The sequence below is a fragment of the Populus alba genome, chromosome 7, assembly GCF_005239225.2.
Source record: "Populus alba chromosome 7, ASM523922v2, whole genome shotgun sequence".
Classification (NCBI taxonomy): domain Eukaryota; kingdom Viridiplantae; phylum Streptophyta; class Magnoliopsida; order Malpighiales; family Salicaceae; genus Populus; species Populus alba.
Window position 1 is genome coordinate 5,446,786 of NC_133290.1, and position 19,203 is coordinate 5,465,988.

Here is a 19,203-nt window from a genome sequence, read left to right on the forward strand (position 1 = left end):
AAAAATACCCGATTGTTTTAAAAAAAATATATATATTCTTGCGTGTTGCATACGGCCAATACTCTAACATGTTTTGAATGTTCTTTTTATATAAAAAAATATTGGAAGTTTTGAAAATGTGTTTTCGCATAGATTTCTTAAACACAAATTATTTTCTTGCATTTCTGGATTTTACAACATGTTTGTAAAACTCCAAAGGGTATTGGCCAATATTCCAAAAACTATAAAAATCTTATTTTGGGAGGAGAAGTTGTGGTTATTGTTCACCGCTAATGTTTGGATGAAGAAATCCTTAAAAGGACGAACATCCAAAATATTATCGGGAGTAATAAATCAACGCACATGTTTGAAAGAAGCTTTGGTTGCGATCGAGAACATTTCAAAAAATTTTTTTTTTTTTTCTCTCCACGGTTTACGAGTCGTGAAAAGTAATTGTTTTTTTTAAGAATTGTGAAATTTTCTTCGTTTTTTTTATTCTCTTTTCCTTGCGATTTACGAGTTGACGGGATTAGAAAACACCAACACCATAGACTATAGAGCAAACCAAACACCAAGCAGCTTACCTCAGGTAGGGCGTATTAGGGGTGCTAGTACCTTCCCTTTACGCAACCAGTCCCTTGCCTTAGAATCTCTGAAAGACCAGTTAGGGTTCCTAGTGACCAAATACTAGGTGGCGACTCCAAAAGAACCAAATCATCAGAACACTACGAAAATCGCCAACCGATGTCGTGCCTTCTTTAATTTATAATTTTTTTTGGGGGGTGTGACAAGTGTCGTGTGAACCGCTCAGATGTCACGTGCTGAAGATAGTGCGGCCATATATCCTTCGGGATGTATATCGGTTTGAAATCCCTCCAAACCGCTACATCATTCCAGCCTTGGAACCCCTATCCTTCGTAGTTTTTTTAGCCTTTTTTTGGGCTTCGTACCAAAAATCACGCAACCTACTTCATGCAAGCAAAAATTACATTTTGAAACATAAATTTTTATCTAAAATGAAAGTTGTATTGTTTTTTATGTTACCTAGTTGCCGTGTGATTTTCCCACTCCCTCCTCAGAATAGTGTTATGTTCCTCATTCCAGCAGAATCGATTCTGTATATAAAAAATAATTTTTTAAAATGTTAATAATTTATTTACAATTATATTAAGAATTTATTTGAAATAAGCTAAAAATTATATATTAACACGAACCTCAAATCTGGAAAACCATGCATTGATTTGAGGCATCCATTCAGGATGCCTCGATATCTGACTCCATTGAAACAATGGAATCTCCATCGACGCTTTAAACGCCAATGATATAACTCGGGCGGCCTCAATGTTTGTGAACCTGAAAAGAATTGAAATTAATTAAATAGCGACTTCATAAATTTGTTTAAAAAAAAACTAAAACCTTAAAAAACTTACATTGAAAGATCGTCCTTCCATTGTGCCTCGTACTTGCGGGTAAATTGATTCCGCTACGAAGGCACGTCGCTTCTGCGATGTGAAACAGCGCTGGAAATATCTTCCTCGCTGCTAGATGAACTTGATGCGACCGGATGTGAAGCTCTGGTTTTCATTCTGTGCATCTAACCAATTTTATATAAAAAATTATATAATCAAATTCAAATGTTAAAAAATATTCGGCAGCACCTCCCCTATACTGGGATACTACCCAAATCCACAAACCTGTAAATATTAACAATAGCCACAACCAATTCACCCAATCTATACGAATTATTCCAACATATTCAATTACTAATCCTAATGTAAATTCAACATTAACAATTACAATTCAACAAATTATTCAATAATTATGCCAATACAACAAGACAATAAATTCAAAATAAATAGAAACAATTAAACACAAATCATGCAATAATAAAATAAAATTAATAATTCTTCCAACATATTCAATTACTAATTCAATGATAAATTAAACATTAACAATTACAATTCAACAAATTATTCAATAATTATGCCAATACAACAAAACAATAAATTCAAAATAAATAGAAACAATTAAACACAAATCATGCAATAATAGAATAAAATTAATAATTCTTCCAACATATTCAATTACTAATTCTATGTTAAATTAAACATTAACAATATTAATTCAACAAATTATTAAATAATTATGCCAATACAACAATAAAATATATTCAATAAATTAAAAAAGAATTATAAACTAACAATTAAAAACAATGAAAATAATTAAACACAAATCATGCAACAATAGAGTTAAATTACTAATTATTCCACCATATGCAATTACTAATTCTAAGGTAAATTCAACATTAACAACAAATATTCAATAAATTAACTAATAACAATTGTGCCAATACAACAATAAAAAATATTCAATAATTAAAAAAAAAAAACTATAGACTTTAGGGAAGAAATATGCATACCTTAATAATGTGTTGAAACAAAAAATTTATCTACATTACAAAAAAATTCAACAAAACAAAAAACATAAAAAGCATCAAAATAACTATAAATAAAATAAAATGAAATAGAAAAAAACACATACCCTTTAATGTGATGAAGATTTACAACCAAACTTGGTAGAGATTCAATAAACCTTGAAGATTTGAGAGGAAAAAAATCAAAACCTTGAAGAATATTGGGTGAGAAACAGAGGAGAAGAAAAAATGAACTGAAGGGGCGGACGCAAGAACTTATAGTGCAATTTTACCGATGGATTCACCGACGGAAATATAAAATTATTATTATTTAAATTAAATCCGTCGGTAAATTGCTAAAAATTTATCGGTGATATGACACGGTCAGAGCTACATTCAATGCACACCCTTTGGAATTCGCACATTCCGTCGGTATTTTTGTCGGTAAAATTTGGCCACCGACAATATACCGACGGAATTATTCCATCGGTATTAACGTCGATACATCTGTCGGTATGGACGTCGGTGATTGTGGTATTTTGTTGTAAATATTTTCGAACTCTCTGTAGATGCCGACGGACATTGGTCTGTCGGTATGGACATCGGTGATTGTGGCATTTTGTTGTAAATATTTTCAAACTCTCTATGAGATGCCGACGGACGTCGGTGATTGTGGCATTTTGTTGTAAATATTTTCGAACTCTCTGTGAGATGCTGATGGACATCGGTGATTATGGCATTTTGTTGTAATTGTTTTCAAACTCTCTGTGAGATGCCGACGGACGTCGGTCCATCGGTATGGACGTCGGTGATTGTGGCATTTTGTTGTAATTATTTTCAAACTCTTTGTGAGATGCCGACGGACGTCGGTCCATCGGTATGGACATCGGTGATTGTGGCATTTTGTTGTAATTGTTTTCGAACTCTCTGTGAGATGCCAACGGACGCCGGTCCGTCGGTATGGACGTCGGTGATTGTGGCATTTTGTTGTAATTGTTTTCGAACTCTCTGTGAGATACTGACGGACGTCGGTCCGTCGGTATGGACGTCGGTGATTGTGGCATTTTGTTGTAATTGCTTTCAAACTCTCTGTGGCATTTTGTTGTAATTGTTTTCGAACTCTCTGTGAGATACTGACGGATGTTGGTCTGTTGGTATGGACGTCGGTGATTGTGGCATTTTGTTGTAATTGTTTTCGAACTCTCTGTGAGATGCCGACGAACGTCGGTCCGTCGGTATGAACGTCGGTCCGTCGATATGGACGTCGATGATTGTGGCATTTTGTTGTAATTATTTTTGAACTCTCTATGAGATCCATCGGTATGGATGTCGTTGATTATGGCATTTTGTTGTAATTGTTTTCGAACTCTCTGTGAGATACCGACGGACATTGGTCCATCGGTATGGACGTCGGTGATTGTGGCATTTTGTTGTAATTGTTTTCGAACTCTCTGTGACCCGGCTGGGCAAAGGCACGCACCACGCGTGCGTGCCAAAGTGAATTAAATCTAAACTGCACAGTAAAAGGAACGAAAACAAGCTTACCTGATCTGCAGACGTTACTGGAGGCGATGAAGACGATGGGGATATGGATGTTGGTCTCAATTTCTCCTGTTTGTGTTTCCCCTTTGCTTCCCCTATCTTTCTGTTTGGACTTATTCCTCTGCTTTTAACTCTACTCGTCGCCCCGGTTATTGGCGATGGAAGGGATGAAGACGATGATGAAATGTTGGCTCTCTCCTGCTGGGAATTTGTTTCGATTTTGTGTTTTCTTTGTTTGCAGGGACGAAGGCAGTGGCAGAGCCAATACTCTTCTTTGTGTATTTGTGTGTTTTCTGGGTTTCTTTTCCTTTGCTCCTCTGTGTTTTCTTCTCTCCGTCTTCTCCTCCTCCTCGCGAGGTCTCCTTCGCTTAGCTTTTATAGAGACAGCGGCAGCCTTGGTGGTGGAAACGGCTGCCCTCCTAAATGCCCCGTAACCGGTGCCTTCAATGAAGAAACGTCAGCGCCAACGGACGAAATGCCTTTGCCTTTAATTGCAGAGCCGTTGCAGAGATGGTGAACAGTTGCAGAGAAAACGGTGTCGTTTTGCTGGTTACGAATTTGGTCCTTGCGATTCTTCTAATTTGCAATCAAACCCCTGATTAAAATGTAATTGGATCCTTACATTTCTGCGCCATTTTCAAGTTGGTTCTTGGATTTTAATTTTCTCAATTTGGACCCCAATTAAACCTCAAACTTTGATATTTCTTCAATTAAGTCCCTGATTGGATTAATTAAATTAATTTCAAGCTTAATTAAGTCCAAAAACGTATCAATTCTCCAATTAAACCCTTAATTGGATTAATTAAATTAATTTCAAGCTTAATTAAGTCTCAAAACTTATTAATTCTCCAATTAAATCCTTGATTGGATGAATTAAATTAATTTCAAGCTTAATTAAGTCTAAAAATTTATCAATTCTCCAATTACACCCTTAATTGGATTAAATAAATTAATTCCAAGCTTAATTAAATTAATTCCAAAGTTTAATTAACCCCCAAAACTTCCATTCATATTGCCCTTAACCCAAAATTTAATCCATGCTTCATTTATTTCATTTTACTTGTTTTTTCCATCATCATTATTATTTTTTCATCAATTTTTTTTTATCCTTTTCAATAAATAAAATAATAATAATAATAAAAATAAAATAGTCAAAAATTGGGTTATGACAGTAGTCAACTTCTAACTCACTACTTGTGGATTTTTTAACACAAACACTGCAATTGTATGTCTTTCTTCCTTGCTTGTATTCTTCAGTATGGAAAATATATACATTGACAAAATACCCATTGTAGCACTTGACTATTCTTTCAGGCTCGAGGCTTAGTGAAGACAATGATTGAGACGCACTCCTTCCCATTTGATAAACCTTGTATACATGTAATGTACATCAATAAACGGTAAATGAACGAGAATCTCGTAATGGCATGCATACGTACAGTAATTTTGCAAGTTAGAATGAGTTTGTGATAGTGCTTACATGTGTTCTGAACCATATGGCAAATTATTCATCTTGTAATTAAAAGATCTAGGAGTGGGTCAGCTGCGAGTTATTGGAGAGCAAATATTGTCAATGTTGCCTGCAAGTGATAATGAGTGTATGATTTCACAATATATAATTAGCAGTATATTACTGATAAAGTTTAATTTGTATTACACATATATAAACTTACTGAATAAATGGTCTCAGCTCATCACAGTTAAATAGAACATAGTTGTGTGCTTGTTTGAATTCTATTTCTGACAAATATCTTCCTCTTACGGCATTTTTAGGTGTTGGTCGTCCAGTATTGGAGAATATTGACAAGTTCCCACTGGAAGGCACTTCACCGCCGTCATCATGTCGTGGAACGCGATTGATTCTTGTTCTCAGATGAGGTTCGAAATAGTACGAGATAAATGTTGAGATTTGTTCAACAATATAGGCCTCAGATATCGAAGCCTCTACATGCGCCTTGTTCTTAACCTTTTTCTTTAGATTAAACAAGTACCTGCATTGAATTATAATTCAAGTATTTCCAATTAAGAAAAACATATAAAATACTTTTAGATATGAATTTCATTGCAACTATAATATCTAACCGTTCGAATGGGTACATCCATCTATATTGGACCGGTCCTCCAGCTTTTGCCTCGAACGGTAGATGTATAGGGAGATGCTCCATTGAGTCAAAAAATGAAGGAGGGAAAATCATCTCAAGTTTGCATAGTGTCTCGATGATATTCGTTTAAAGCCTCTCAATGTGTTCACCATTCAACTTGCTAGAGCAGATATCTCTAAAGAAATGACTGATCTCCGTTAGTGCATCCTATATTTCCTTTGGCAACAAATCACGGAAAGCTAATGGGATGAGTATTTGCATAAACACATGACAGTCATGACTCTTCATTCCATTCTATACAATCTGCAGTCCTCTATCTTAACAAGCCTTGATATGTTCGATGCATGTCCATCCGGAAAACGCAGACTCTTAAGCCATTTGTAGACTAGCAGTTGTGTGTTTTTCTCTAACATGAAGCTTCCCATAATGGTTCGTCAGAATCTTTTAACAATTTAAAAAACCTAGCTGCCTCTGCATTAGGTTCTTTTTCTATGATTGGACATTGACTAACATTACCTTGATTCATTCTCATTGAATCCATAACCATATTTCTGTAAGGATTAGTGTTGTCATTTGCTGCTTCATGCACGTTGATAGCACTAGAAATTGACCCAACCACTGTTTCTCCCATTCTCCTATTACTAACAAATACCTCTCCATATGCATCCCATTCAAAATGATTTGAGACCAATCAAAATCAAGCACAAGATAATGTAAGTCTGTACAAGTTTTAAGTTCAAAGGGTTTTCACTTGAAGGAGTATGTTGAAAAATAATATAAATCTTAAGCTTTTAGGTTAAATTGGTTCTTTGACATATTAGAATTAAAAAACATATAAAATATATTGAGAATTTAAAAAATAATATTAAATTAGAAAGAACACAGAAGATTGTTAAATATAATTAACTCCTTAGTCATGACCTCTACATTGTCTAGTCTTAAATTTAGATAACAATTCTTCTCCCTTTTAAATTAGCCACCTAAAAGTGGAACGATTATTTTACATATTATATATATAAACTACTCATCATAGTTACATTTGCAAACTATAATAATAATCCAATAACATCAACATTTTTTTAGTTCACCTTTTTAGAATTCTCAAACCTCTCTTTTTTTTAAATGAAAAAGAGTCTGAGACATAGAAGGAAGTTACAAAAGTCTGAAACAACTATCCATATTCAAGTACATTATAAACAAGATAACAAAAAACAATCTAATTAAATATTTGAAAAGTAAAACAACTGAAGAGTTTTGTTTGAATTTGAGGAGTTATATTCTTCGAGAACGAAGAAATAGTTTGGTCAAACTCTTTTTAGGTTAAGGTAAATGCATTTCAATGATATTCAGTTATTATTACTCGGACATCTCCAACTTGTGACTTGACATTTCACAAGATCGATAGGTTCATTGTATTTTAATCAAATCAATAGTCTATGCAAAATAAAATAAAAAAAAAATCTCAATCCAGTTATACCTTGTTCAAATCTAGATTATTTTTTATGAACCAAACTAATAGTTTATTCACCTTGTTTTGTATTATGGAATGCGTTATAATATAAAAATATTATACTTTTTTTTGTATAAATTTATCCTGCCTAATATACTATACAGTAACTAATATATATTGTTCTAGTCATATAAATAAAAGAGATAGCTAATAATTATGTGAGCCCTATAATCAATCATAAGTTGTGCCTCAACTTGGTATTAAAACCTTCCTCCTTCTCCCCTTGACCGGCGCCTCCTCCTCTTTTGCCGGTGACGACTGTAGTATTTTGGTAGAAATCTAAACTAACAAGCTGTTGAAAAAATGTTATCATTGTTAATAAAAATATTTCGGGATTCCCTAGCACATTTGGCAGAATCCAAAAACAAACCCTATCATGACAACATTTTCTTCTAAAATTATTTTTATGGATTTATTTAATAATTTTATTATATATAAATTCTATGATATTGGAAATCTTATAAGATCCTCAACATGTTAAAAAAAAAAAAAAGGACTAAACAGGAACAAATAACCAAAACAGGATTTGTTAGCCCAACATATAAAAATAGATTAAGTAACACTTAGATTATTAGATAACTTCTCCCGTCGTCTATGCACAGAGGATGGGATTTTATTTTCTTTTAATTACTCTACCTAGATTTTTAGTTCATAGCCTGTTACGAGTAAGGTTGCCAATTCTATTCTGGATGTTTGTTGTTTTGTTATGATCAAATATATATATATATATATATATATATATATATATATATATATATATATTACTTAGTTTTATGATATTTATTATATTTTTCAATCTGACTGTTGGATCATAAAAAAGTATTTATAAGAAGTCTTTTTATATATTTTTATATCTTAGGTTATCATAAAAAAGTATTTATAAGGAGTCTTTTTATATATTTTTTATATCTTAGGTTATCATAAAAAAGTATTAGGTTAAAATTTTAGTGTGATTGGAATTTAGAAAGGCGTTACGAGACTGCTAATGATATTTTTTGTAATTTTGTTTAGAAAATATCGTTTTATTATGTTTTTTTTAGATTGAATTTTTTTTAATTTTATTATTCAACAATGAGTTTATTAACAATTAAATTTTATAATTTATTTTGATTTGTTTTATCTGAAGTTATTATAATCTTATAATCCAGGTTAGAAATTGAATGGTAGGCACTACCAGAAAATCGCTAAATACCAACAGACATACCGACGGAATTTTTTCTGTCGGTATTTTTCGGCCAAAATCACCGACGGAAAATATTCGTCAGTAATTCAGTCGGTAATTACCGACGGGCTATTTCCGTCGGTAATTACCGACGGACTATTTCCGTCGGTAATTACCGACCGAATTACCGACCGAAAATTCAGAATTAATGAAAAAAGGGCGGGCAGTAGCGCGGAGGTTTTGGCGGGTGATTTTTCCGACGGAATCACCGACGGAATTAAAAACTGGGGCCCGTACGCGTGATGGGACCTATTCACCGTCAAAAAATACCGACGGAATCACCGATGGATTTGAAATATATATATTCCTTATAAACTCGTTAAATCAAGTTCAGAATCGCAATTTTACATAATTTCAACGATTTTACTACGCTTTTACGACTTTTCAAGTTTTTAAATTGATTTAACATAATAAATATGTATTTACTGGTAAAATTATATATTTTTTATGAATTAATTCATAATTTTAACATCGGTTAAAATAATATATATTTTGATTTATTTTATTTAAAATTATTATATTTTTACAACTTGTACTGATTTAATATATTATTATTTTAATTTTTTTTAAAATATTATTTTAATTTTTTTATATTTAAATAATATTTTTACCACTCGTTCAGGTTATTTTTAAACCTGTTAAATTGATCATGTCATATTAATTTAACTCTAATTTTTTAATGTTTGAAAATTTAAATGATATAATTTCAAGTTAGTTTATCTTCAAATTTAAATTGAAATTATATTTTTTAAATTAATATTTAAAATTATTTATATTTATATATACATATATATATACATTACAACCCCAGCTAAACACCAAAACCCTCCAAAACCAAAAATTCAAAGCGCTTCTCGTTATCTTTATCTTTATCTTTTTTCTTTTTTTAATCTACCCCTCACAAATGAATGACACCCGCAGCACTTCATGGTTGTGGGCTGGCTATTTATTTTTTATATATAAAACAAAAGGTATCAAGTGCTGCCCCCTCAATTGAATGGATAGCACGTGCTGCCCATCTCATTGGTGAGCTGGGCGGCGCTTCACGATTGTGGGCTGTCTATTAAACGTTTATATATAAAAAAGAAACAGACAAATCACGTGCCGCCCCCTCAATTGAAGTGGACAGCACAAACTTTTATCCCTAGAGTAAACTCAAGCCAAAAAACTTGTAATTAATGGTAAGCAAACGGGTATAATCTCGGATTTTTGGTGAACAAAATTGGATATCTACAGTGAAATAACATCTTAAGCAGTATAATTTGTGTTGACATGACTCCTAGCTGTAATTACTCCATAAGTAATAAATGTGTTTCACTTGAATTATGTAGTTTTTTATCGCCTAGATGCTTTAGAGCTTCGGAAAAGTTGAAAGTAAAACTAAGAAAAGGAAACTGCTTATACTTTCTTAGACAATTTTTTTCAATTTCAAATATTTAGTTTCTTCCCTAGTTTTTCTTTTCTTTTTTCAGTTTTTTTTTCAATTAAAAATTTAAAAACATGTTCATTTATTGAAAACAAAAATGAATTTTTTCAATGAAAAAAATAAAGAAATACATCAATAATTGCAACTACTTTCATAAAAACAATTCCTGAAAACATAATGTTGTTGTGAGTGAAAAAATTGCGAGAGGATAAGTTGTGTTGAGATTAAAACTCAATGGGGGGTTATTTTGTTGCAAAGAAAGAAGTAGAAATGGAGGAGGGGGATTGGAGTTTTAAGCGTCAAGTCATATATTAAATATTACTGATGAGTATATTAACAAAATTATTTTAATGGTAAATTTGTCAGCGATTCTATCAATATACATGGCATGTTATTGTATGGTTTGCCTGTTTGAATCCTATTATAAGTTAGACGGTATTGGTATTTGTAAAAACTTACATGTCGTTGTATTGTTTTATTTTTTTTTAATCATTATATTCTGATTAGGATTCCCTCAGTATATACCGACAACATATTTCTGTTGATGTTTATAATTGGAGTTAGTAATAAATAAATAAAAATAGTCGGTAAAAATCATTGTAAAATACCAATAAAAAAATCCAGTATTTCTATTATATTTATTGTTTTCTAATAGGAAAATAACTAGAGTTAAGCTAAAAAAAAAAAAGCAATAGAACACAACATAAAAAAAAAAATTATATCCCCATCGTGCATGTCATGACAACAAGAATCTAAATGGTCTATGTTATCAAGTGACCATCCTTAATGAAAAAATATAAAAGAATCTATGTTGGATCTACTTGGAAATAGAATTCAATCAAAAGATATTTTCCATCAAAAAACACCTTAATAATATTAAATTCATTAAGAGGAATAGACTTAGCTGGACTGACCATTTTTATCATCAAAATCATAGCAATTAACATCTTTTTTTTTTTATTATTTTTTTTAACTACTCTTGTTTCTTTCAAATTCAGGAACTTAAATGTGAAAAAAAGAGAAGGTTTTTAATTAAACCATTTAATTATCATACTAAAGAGACTAAAAAAGATATTTGAAAAAATCCCAAGTAAAATTAAGAAAAAAGGCACTAGCACCATTTTTTTAAAAAAATCTTGATCCTCTCATTTTTATTCTTTTTCAAAATTCAAATTAAATTTTCTTTACATGAAATTAAGTATTAATTTAATATTGAAATATTTTTAGTAGTTTTTTAAATCTATATTTTTTTAGTTTGGTTTTTATAAGATTATGCTAGTTTAATTATCTGTGTTATGAGTTTAGCAAATTTATCCAAATTTTTTTATTTATCAATTTTAATTTTAATATTGAGTTGGATTATTTTTAAATTGTTAAGTCTACTATATCATATTATATTGTTAAGATAATTATGTATTAAATATATTGAAATACAATAGAATATTCTAGAAATATTTTATTATTAAAATATACATAAAAAAAATTATATTTATAGTATTTAAAAAGATAAATGATCTGTTTGGCGCTTCTAAATTATGAGCATTTCCTTGGAGATGCACTAATAATGGCCGCAAACTTTGACTTTTATCTTCCTCCCTGATGCTGGGTCCAAGATGAAGAAGTAATACATAGTGCATCTCTCCACCCTATATATATACTGGGATGCGGGAGCTTACCATCATCAAAACAACAATGGTAGAGACGACCAAGAATCAGAAGCATTTTGTTCTAGTACATGGAGCTTGCCATGGGGCTTGGTGCTGGCAAAAGTTCAAAACGCTGCTCGAGTCAGCAAGTAACAGGGTCACGTTGCTTGACCTTGCTGCTTCAGGCGCCAACACGAAGGCAATCCAAGATGTAGAAACACTTGATGAATATACGGAGCCTTTGTTGGAGTTTCTGGCCTCATTACAACCGAAGGAGAAGGTTATTCTAGTAGGACACAGCCTTGGAGGTTTGAGTTTGGCTCTTGCTATGGAAAAGTTCCCAGAGAAGATTGCTGTTGCTGTTTTCTTATCAGCTTTCATGCCAGATACCACACACAAGCCATCATTTGTCTTGGTTCAGGTACTGCTATATATATTGGCAAAATATATATATATATATATATATATTCTTTGAAGTGCTATTTGAAAACATCAATTGCTTCTCAAGTTGAATTCTTCTCTAATCTTTTTCCCCTGAATCTGTGAAGCATAACGAGAGGACCCCGGCGGAGGCCTGGCTGGACACTCAATTTTTACCAGGCAGAATAATAGTTTTTGGACCCAAATGCTTATCCTCCAAGCTCTATCAGCTAAGCCCACCTGAGGTACCTTTCCTGTCGACATCTTCAAATTACATTAGTTAATGTGGACTTTATAGCATGACAGTTAAAGTAGCCTTCTCTCTTCTTGACTCCTTTTGATCATGTCAAACCTGGTAGAGCAAGCGCGCTGCAGGTTTTACATGCTTACTAAACATGCCTTACTTTTGGATTTTTCAAGGATCTTGAGCAAGCAAAGACATTGGTGAGGCCAGGATCACTGTTTGTGGATGATTTGTCAAAGGCAAACAATTTCTCCACGACGGGCTATGGATCAGTCAAACGAGTATATGTTAGGTGCGATGAAGATTTAGCGATACCAGTAGAGTTTCAACGCTGGATGATTGAAAACAGTGCTCGTGAAAACGGTGCTGTTGAAGAAGTTATGGAAATTAAAGGTGCAGACCATATGGTTATGTTTAGCAAGCCACAAGAACTCTTACATTGTCTCTCAGAGATCGCAAATAAACATGCTTAAGCTGTCCTTATCAGCACCCTTAGTTATAGTTGTCTGCAGATATATATATATATATATATATATATATATCAGAGACAAAAAATGGACATTAGGTTATTAATGAGTGACATTAATTGCTCACTTGGTCAATAGAATAAAGAGAAAAGCTATATTACTGTGTATTGTAATGGTAGAATGATGATTAATGGTGTCTTTCCATTAATCTATTGCATAGTTAAATAATTTTAGTATTCTTTAAAAGCAAATAATTAGGTAACTATTATTTGGCATTTTATATTTTTTTGCTATAGTATAGTTATTATATTACCATGGATTTAATTTTTTTAAAGCTTGACTTTAGAGGCTAAGTTGTAATGGAATTTTTTTTTTTTTAATAATGCTTGGGTCCAGAGGGTAGGAAGTTGTTTTTGAAAAAAATAAAAAATCTAAAAAGTTGTTAAGACATGCATTGCATGCATTAGCTCATCACCTGCTTTGTTATCTTCATTAGGTGTGTGTTGCTGCATATAATTGTCAAAAAATTAATTCGTTGTCTTTATTAGACGTGTGTTGCTGCATATGATTGTCAAAAATTTAATTTTACCACATAATTTAATTTATCTCATCCTCTTTCTTTTTTTTTCTTATACGACCGCGTGTACTTATCGAACCTTTGATATGTCGTCAACATCCTTTTTTTTTTCCTCTTTCCTTCTAGAAAGCCATACATGACCCTCCACTTTCTCACATTAGCCCTTCAAGTTCCTTTTCTTTTGATTTTGTCCTTGATTTTTTTATATTTATTAGTTTTGTTTTAATTCATTTATCAAATTTTCTTTTGTTTATAATTGTAACCTCCCTTAATTTTTTTATATATCAAATTATATCCTTATTCTTTTGATTTTATTCTTTTTATTTGATATAGTTTTTTATTTTTTAATTTTACCCCTTTATTTTTTTTAGGTTAACAATTGAAATTTTTAATTGAATTTTTGTATTCAATTTAAATGTTCATAATAGAGCAACTATAAGTTTTTCTTATATTATAAAAATTATAAAAAAAAATTATTTTATATTAGAAAAAAAAAATTATCTAACATGCAGCGCTTCACCAATCTTGTTCCATGGCCAAATTAAAATGATAATTGCTCTTATTGGTTCCTTTTCATAATTCTATAGCTAGTGTTCCCAGTTGAATCAAGCGTTGGACGTACCAAATTGTTCAAAATGAACAGTGAAGTTCGATGATGCCTTTGGGTCTCGGACAAGAAAATCTGAGTAATTGAATTGTTGACACTACAAAATAGAAAAGAGCTAGGCGAAAACTTAAAATTAATAATATCCAGTGATAAATTCAAAGACTCTAGGCCTATAGGGAGCACACGTTTCTTGTCATCGAATTTTCAATTTAACTGTCAGACATTTACGGTTAAAAAGGGAGCGCAAGGCCTATTAATATGGCTATTCCCTCGTATTCAAGGTTATAGATAATTTCTGCGTGAATCCCACATAAAATATACCATTTTCTCAGAGGTTTTAAGCAACTCGAGAATCAAGTTCACATGGCATCCAAATTGGACAGCTTGCTTGGAGTCAAATTGCCGAATCATGCAAGCATTGCAAAATTGCAACCATAACAAAACAAAAAAATCGCATACTGGCAACATAATACGCATAATGTTATTGCACTAGAATCAACAGAGTACGTATATTGCAGTTTAAGTCGAGTAAAGAGAGAAAGGGTAAAGGGGCAAAGGAGAAAAAAAAAAAAAAGGTAAATATTACGATAGATGATGCATCTAAAGAAGCACCAATGGAGAATCAAACCCTGGTTGCCCCATAAGTCAGCACAAGGACGCCGCCCACCTGATATGTACACAATTCAAGATATCACGAACATAATAGAATCTTTTTAACCTCGAAGTAGTCGACGAAGCAGTTCAGGTGGCCAACTATTATAATCAACTGAGCATGGTTGGATGTCCGGTCTGTAGCATCCTCTTGAACACATCCATCCCAAAAGGAGAATCCGATGAACTGAGTAATGGCAGTATAATGTTAACTCAGCAGTCTAATCATGAGCCTCAGAGAAATTTCCTAACAAAGAGAAATGATGACACAACAATATCTTATTATCAAGACAAGGGCAAGGCCTCAAAGGGCATTCAATGAATCCTAGTAGTTGCCAACTACAGCTAGAGTAAATATAAGTGCAGATTGTTAGTTAAAATGCCGGTAACAGACTTCTTTGAGTCCTTTATCAGGTAAAATCAACATTGCTAAGCCAGGAGACTGGTTTTAGTTGGCATCACAGGTGTAAGCGGTTCCAATCAACTGGACCTGTTAATTTAACTTGCATTTGTGCACTACATGAATGAGGGCTGATAATAAAGGTTCACTGCCAATGCTCCTGGGTCTTGTGCTTGGTGTTATATTACCCACCACTCGACCAAGGTTCAAGCATTGGTACCAACAACAAGAATAAAGGTCGTTCACATTATCGGCTAATAAGACCTGTAAATCACTTTAGCACACTTGATGTTATTTCCGTTCATTAATTCTCTCCATTGCATAAGAAAATGCACCTCTGCCACTCAATTTCAGTTAATTGAGTACAATTTGCCAAAATTGAAAATTTCTCTCAGCTGAGTAGTCTTTTTCACTACTTGAGTCATCATCAACTTTCCTTTCGTTCCCATTAACATCATCACTCACTCCCACCCTCCTTATCAAGTAGTATCATTTTTTATTTGGCAAATAGTACTTAATTGGCTGAAATAAAAAATACAAGGTTTAATTGATTGAAATGATAATAAAGAGCCTTTTATGATTAATTAACAAAAAAACAGGGTGCAACTAATGAGTTTTGCCAATTTTAAGAGGTATATTCTAGAGCGGTTGCTTGCTCCCACTGCCAACAAACCCTTTTCTTCCTTGGAAGCAACTATTGATCTAAGCAATAAAACAATCCAGCTAGCCCAAAAAACAATAGCATATAAAAGCCACAAGGAATGGGCATATATGCATGAAGCTACATGGAAGTCATTTCAGTGACATCAGCAATTATCTGAAGATTATAATGAATTTAGATGAATGCTTTTTTCATGAAGTGTGATTGTTCACTCTTACAGCTTCCACATTCAGTTTTCTCATTTCATCTAAGAAATGTGAAGCTAAAATGTTTCCTTTCATATAGTTATCGCTTTGCTCATTCTGTTTGAAGAAAGATCTCATGAAACAAATAAGTGGTAAAACTACTTCATAAAAGGAACTTTCATGAACCAGAATGCAACTATACAGATATAATGTTAACAAATGCTGAAAAAAATCATCCACAACAAAGCTGCAATAGAAAAATGAGAGATTAAAAGGAAAAACAAATCAAAGAACAAAAAGGTAAACTGTTCTAGAAAGAGAGGCCTACAACATGCTGCAGCTTAGAAACACACATGATAAGTAACTTTTTTATGAATATATTGTTTTGTATCACGTGTACGGGGAGAATTAGAACTGACCTTGGGATGGTAATTTCACAGGGAAAACAGATAATGTCTTCATTTATGGGGGGAACATGATCTTTTTTCTCATTCACAAATTTTATTATTTGGAATAAAACCTCATGAAGAGAGGCTTCAAGTGCTTCCTTACGAACACCCCTCTCCTCAGATACAGTTTCTATAATGATGAAACACAGTAAAGTTAGGGGGGGAATACTTCAGCAATTAGAGGGTTAAGCATTAATAATTCATCAGGTTGATACACAAGTGTGATGTTACCTCCTAGGACAACCATTGGTTTTGAATGATGAGACTTTCCAGAGTGTGCTTTAGTATGTTGTGTTACATGCAAGTTGACATACCAATGTTCCCAAAACAGGCGTTCAGTTTTGTTGAACCATGATGGATGTTTGTTTTTCGTTTCATAGAAAGATAAGCATATCTGCATGGTCAATCCAGAAGTCAGAAAACTATAGAAAGAGTATAAGAGATGAAAATCGCTAATTTGTGAATGAAAGAGCAAGTTATAGGAGTAATTTTAGAAACAGAAATCATGTGTAAACTATTCCAATTCATGACTATGCACATGAAGTATGTTAGGCGTCCAGAGATTAGTATGCATTAGCACTAGAATTTTGGTAGCCTGACACCTGCAAGGTACCTAATGATGACAAAGAGGTTGAAATGCATGAGCCAAACACAAAATACAACTTCAAATATTAACTAACACTAGGAGACATGAGAAAAAGAAGAAGACGATGACCTGGTCCACTGAAATGAAAGGAATGTTTTAGAAAACGATAAGATCAATCCCTGTACCATTAAACAGTTTGGTTGGATCAACTTCAAGAATGCAGCATACTGCCTACCTGACTTTTCTTATTCGGGTGTTTCTCTACCCAACTTATGAATTGATCAATCTTCTCCTCTATCTTTTTCTCAAGTTCTACATCACCACATTGTACCTAAGTGATAAGAAAAAAAGATGGAACAAAAAACAATCAGCACAATATAAACAACAGCATCCAGTTCAAAGAGAGACATCAGAAGTTGAAGTGTTGATCTCCAGTCAACCAGCAATTCTGCAGGGAAAGAAATTCTGCACACATTCATTTTTGCTTCATTTAAAAGCCAGAACATTTTTTTCATTTGCATTTTTTTCCCATGGTGAGTCAACACTTGTATTTTAAATAGTGAAAGTGCAACATCAACAAACAGTTCATAAGTAATGTAGTCTCCCATCACTAGTTCTTACAGGAAGTTTCAAGTTTTCACAAACATCATCATGAAGCTCTAGATTGTTTTCATCCAAGAGAAACTGTAGCAATAACATGAAAGAATGTAGAATCACTTACATATGTAATCTCAAAAAGTTCCAAATCAATGTCTTTAGGCCGGACCAGACCCAAAGCTCTATGAAACACGATCGTGTGTAAGATGCCTGCAATCAATTTCACCTCATGAATTTGAACACAAAACACACTAAGAATATAATCATTATCACTTTGCAAAGCAGAATGAGACAGGATTAACATCAATTGCCCAAAACGAATGCACTCAAAACATGATACAAAATTAATCATAATAAAATTTCATTTTATCCCATAACTATGCAAGTAATAACTCACTAATCTTCATCCACGAACATCAAATTCTCCATGCAACATAAGAAACACTCAAAACTCTCAAAACAAAGTGCACGCAAAACATGACACTAACTAATAACATATATATATATAAACTTTAACAACTCAGAAACCTCAAACTCGATCAAAACACAAAACCCAGTTTCTAAAATTTACTCACAACGTAGAACTTCTCGTATCTCAAAGTGCTCAACTTCCTGAAAAACAAAACAAAACAAATTTAATTTAATTCAAACTTCAAAATCAAGAAAAACCAGAAACGAAACACAAAAATTTCACTGGTACAAGAGATTAGACAGTGGTTTTTGATTACCAGTTCTTTGAGTTGGCAGACTTCACAATTCATGATGATCGCTGATGATTTGCTAAAGTGGAACCTCAAGTATTGAGATTTTGTTTTTCAAAGTAAAGAGATTGGGAAGTGAATGACGGGTCGGTGAGAGTAAGCTTTTTATTGAACGAGATGATCTTCTTCCAATGATTGGATTATTTATCTTAAAAAATTATTATTATTAATTTATTAATTTAAGCTAAGAACAGGTTTAGTTTTGGAGAATGCTTCTTAATCGTGTGTGTTTGGTATTTTAGTTGTTTTTATAATTATTATTTAAAAAAAAATTAAAAAAAAGTTATAAATTATAATTTTTTCTCCAATATTCAAAATAAAATTTAATTGATAACTATGCAAAACCATACATTTATTATATTAACTAAGCAATGGTTGAATTTGTGGTTGTTGCAAAACGCATTTATAATTATTGAAATAAATAGACCAGAGAAAAAATAATTGAGTACAATAAAAAAAATTCCAAGTTAAACCATTACTAGATTGACCCATGACTTTAAAAAATAAATACAAAACAATATTATTTTGACTGATTTGTTTTAAAAAAACATGTTAACCCGAATCAATTAGATTGACTCTTCTATTTTTTAACTCGAGTCAAATCTCAATTCGGGTTTTATAGATTTGATCGGGAAATGAGATTTGAAATTACTTATTTGACCTCTGATATGGATTTCTATTTTAACTTTATATATATATATATATATATATATATATATATATATAATTAATCATCATTTCACACTCATACCAAAACC

At 32.3% G+C, this 19,203-nt stretch overlaps 2 protein-coding genes and 1 long non-coding RNA gene across 4 annotated transcripts; 1 reads left to right on the forward strand and 2 right to left on the reverse strand.

Moving 5' to 3' along the window:
• Positions 1-4,499: 4,499 nt before the first annotated feature.
• On the reverse strand, positions 4,500-8,068 carry LOC140955757 (uncharacterized). The gene is made up of 4 exons (XR_012170247.1): positions 6,017-8,068; positions 5,608-5,925; positions 5,415-5,514; positions 4,500-5,303 (listed from the first exon to the last, which is right to left on the reverse strand). It is a non-coding gene; the product is annotated as an uncharacterized lncRNA (long non-coding RNA).
• A 3,765-nt stretch (positions 8,069-11,833) lies between these two features.
• Positions 11,834-13,138, forward strand: LOC118047766 (salicylic acid-binding protein 2). Its single transcript, XM_035057132.2, has 3 exons — positions 11,834-12,261; positions 12,389-12,505; positions 12,681-13,138. The coding sequence occupies exons 1-3, from the start codon at positions 11,857-11,859 to the stop codon at positions 12,975-12,977; spliced, it is 819 nt and encodes a 272-aa protein (XP_034913023.2). The 5' UTR covers positions 11,834-11,856; the 3' UTR covers positions 12,978-13,138.
• Positions 13,139-14,614: 1,476 nt separating this feature from the next.
• Positions 14,615-18,577, reverse strand: LOC118047849 (autophagy-related protein 101). 2 transcript variants are annotated; one of them, XM_035057255.2, is made up of 7 exons: positions 18,413-18,577; positions 18,260-18,296; positions 17,809-17,894; positions 17,323-17,418; positions 16,733-16,895; positions 16,472-16,631; positions 14,615-15,053 (listed from the first exon to the last, which is right to left on the reverse strand). In XM_035057255.2, the coding sequence occupies exons 1-7, from the start codon at positions 18,443-18,445 to the stop codon at positions 15,041-15,043; spliced, it is 588 nt and encodes a 195-aa protein (XP_034913146.1). In that variant the 5' UTR covers positions 18,446-18,577; the 3' UTR covers positions 14,615-15,040. The 2 variants fall into 2 exon arrangements, with proteins under 2 accessions (XP_034913146.1, XP_034913145.1); XM_035057254.2 differs by having other exon boundaries at positions 14,615-14,993; positions 18,413-18,575.
• Positions 18,578-19,203: the final 626 nt, after the last annotated feature.

What these genes read in the sequence shown, in the direction of transcription:
- LOC118047849 (XM_035057254.2), bottom strand. Translation starts at nt 18,445, where the DNA reads ATGAATTGTGAAGTCTGCCAACTCAAAGAACTG. An exon ending in GATACGAGAAGTTCTACGTT is followed by an intron (nt 17,895 to 18,259) that starts GTGAGTAAATTT and finishes AATTGATTGCAG; the next exon opens with GCATCTTACACACGATCGTG. An exon ending in TGTGAAATTACCATCCCAAG is followed by an intron (nt 14,994 to 16,471) that starts GTCAGTTCTAAT and finishes GCCATTACTCAG; the next exon opens with TTCATCGGATTCTCCTTTTG.
- LOC118047766 (XM_035057132.2), top strand. Translation starts at nt 11,857, where the DNA reads ATGCGGGAGCTTACCATCATCAAAACAACAATGGTAGAGACGACCAAG. An exon ending in CATCATTTGTCTTGGTTCAG is followed by an intron (nt 12,262 to 12,388) that starts GTACTGCTATAT and finishes GAATCTGTGAAG; the next exon opens with CATAACGAGAGGACCCCGGC. An exon ending in ATCAGCTAAGCCCACCTGAG is followed by an intron (nt 12,506 to 12,680) that starts GTACCTTTCCTG and finishes GGATTTTTCAAG; the next exon opens with GATCTTGAGCAAGCAAAGAC.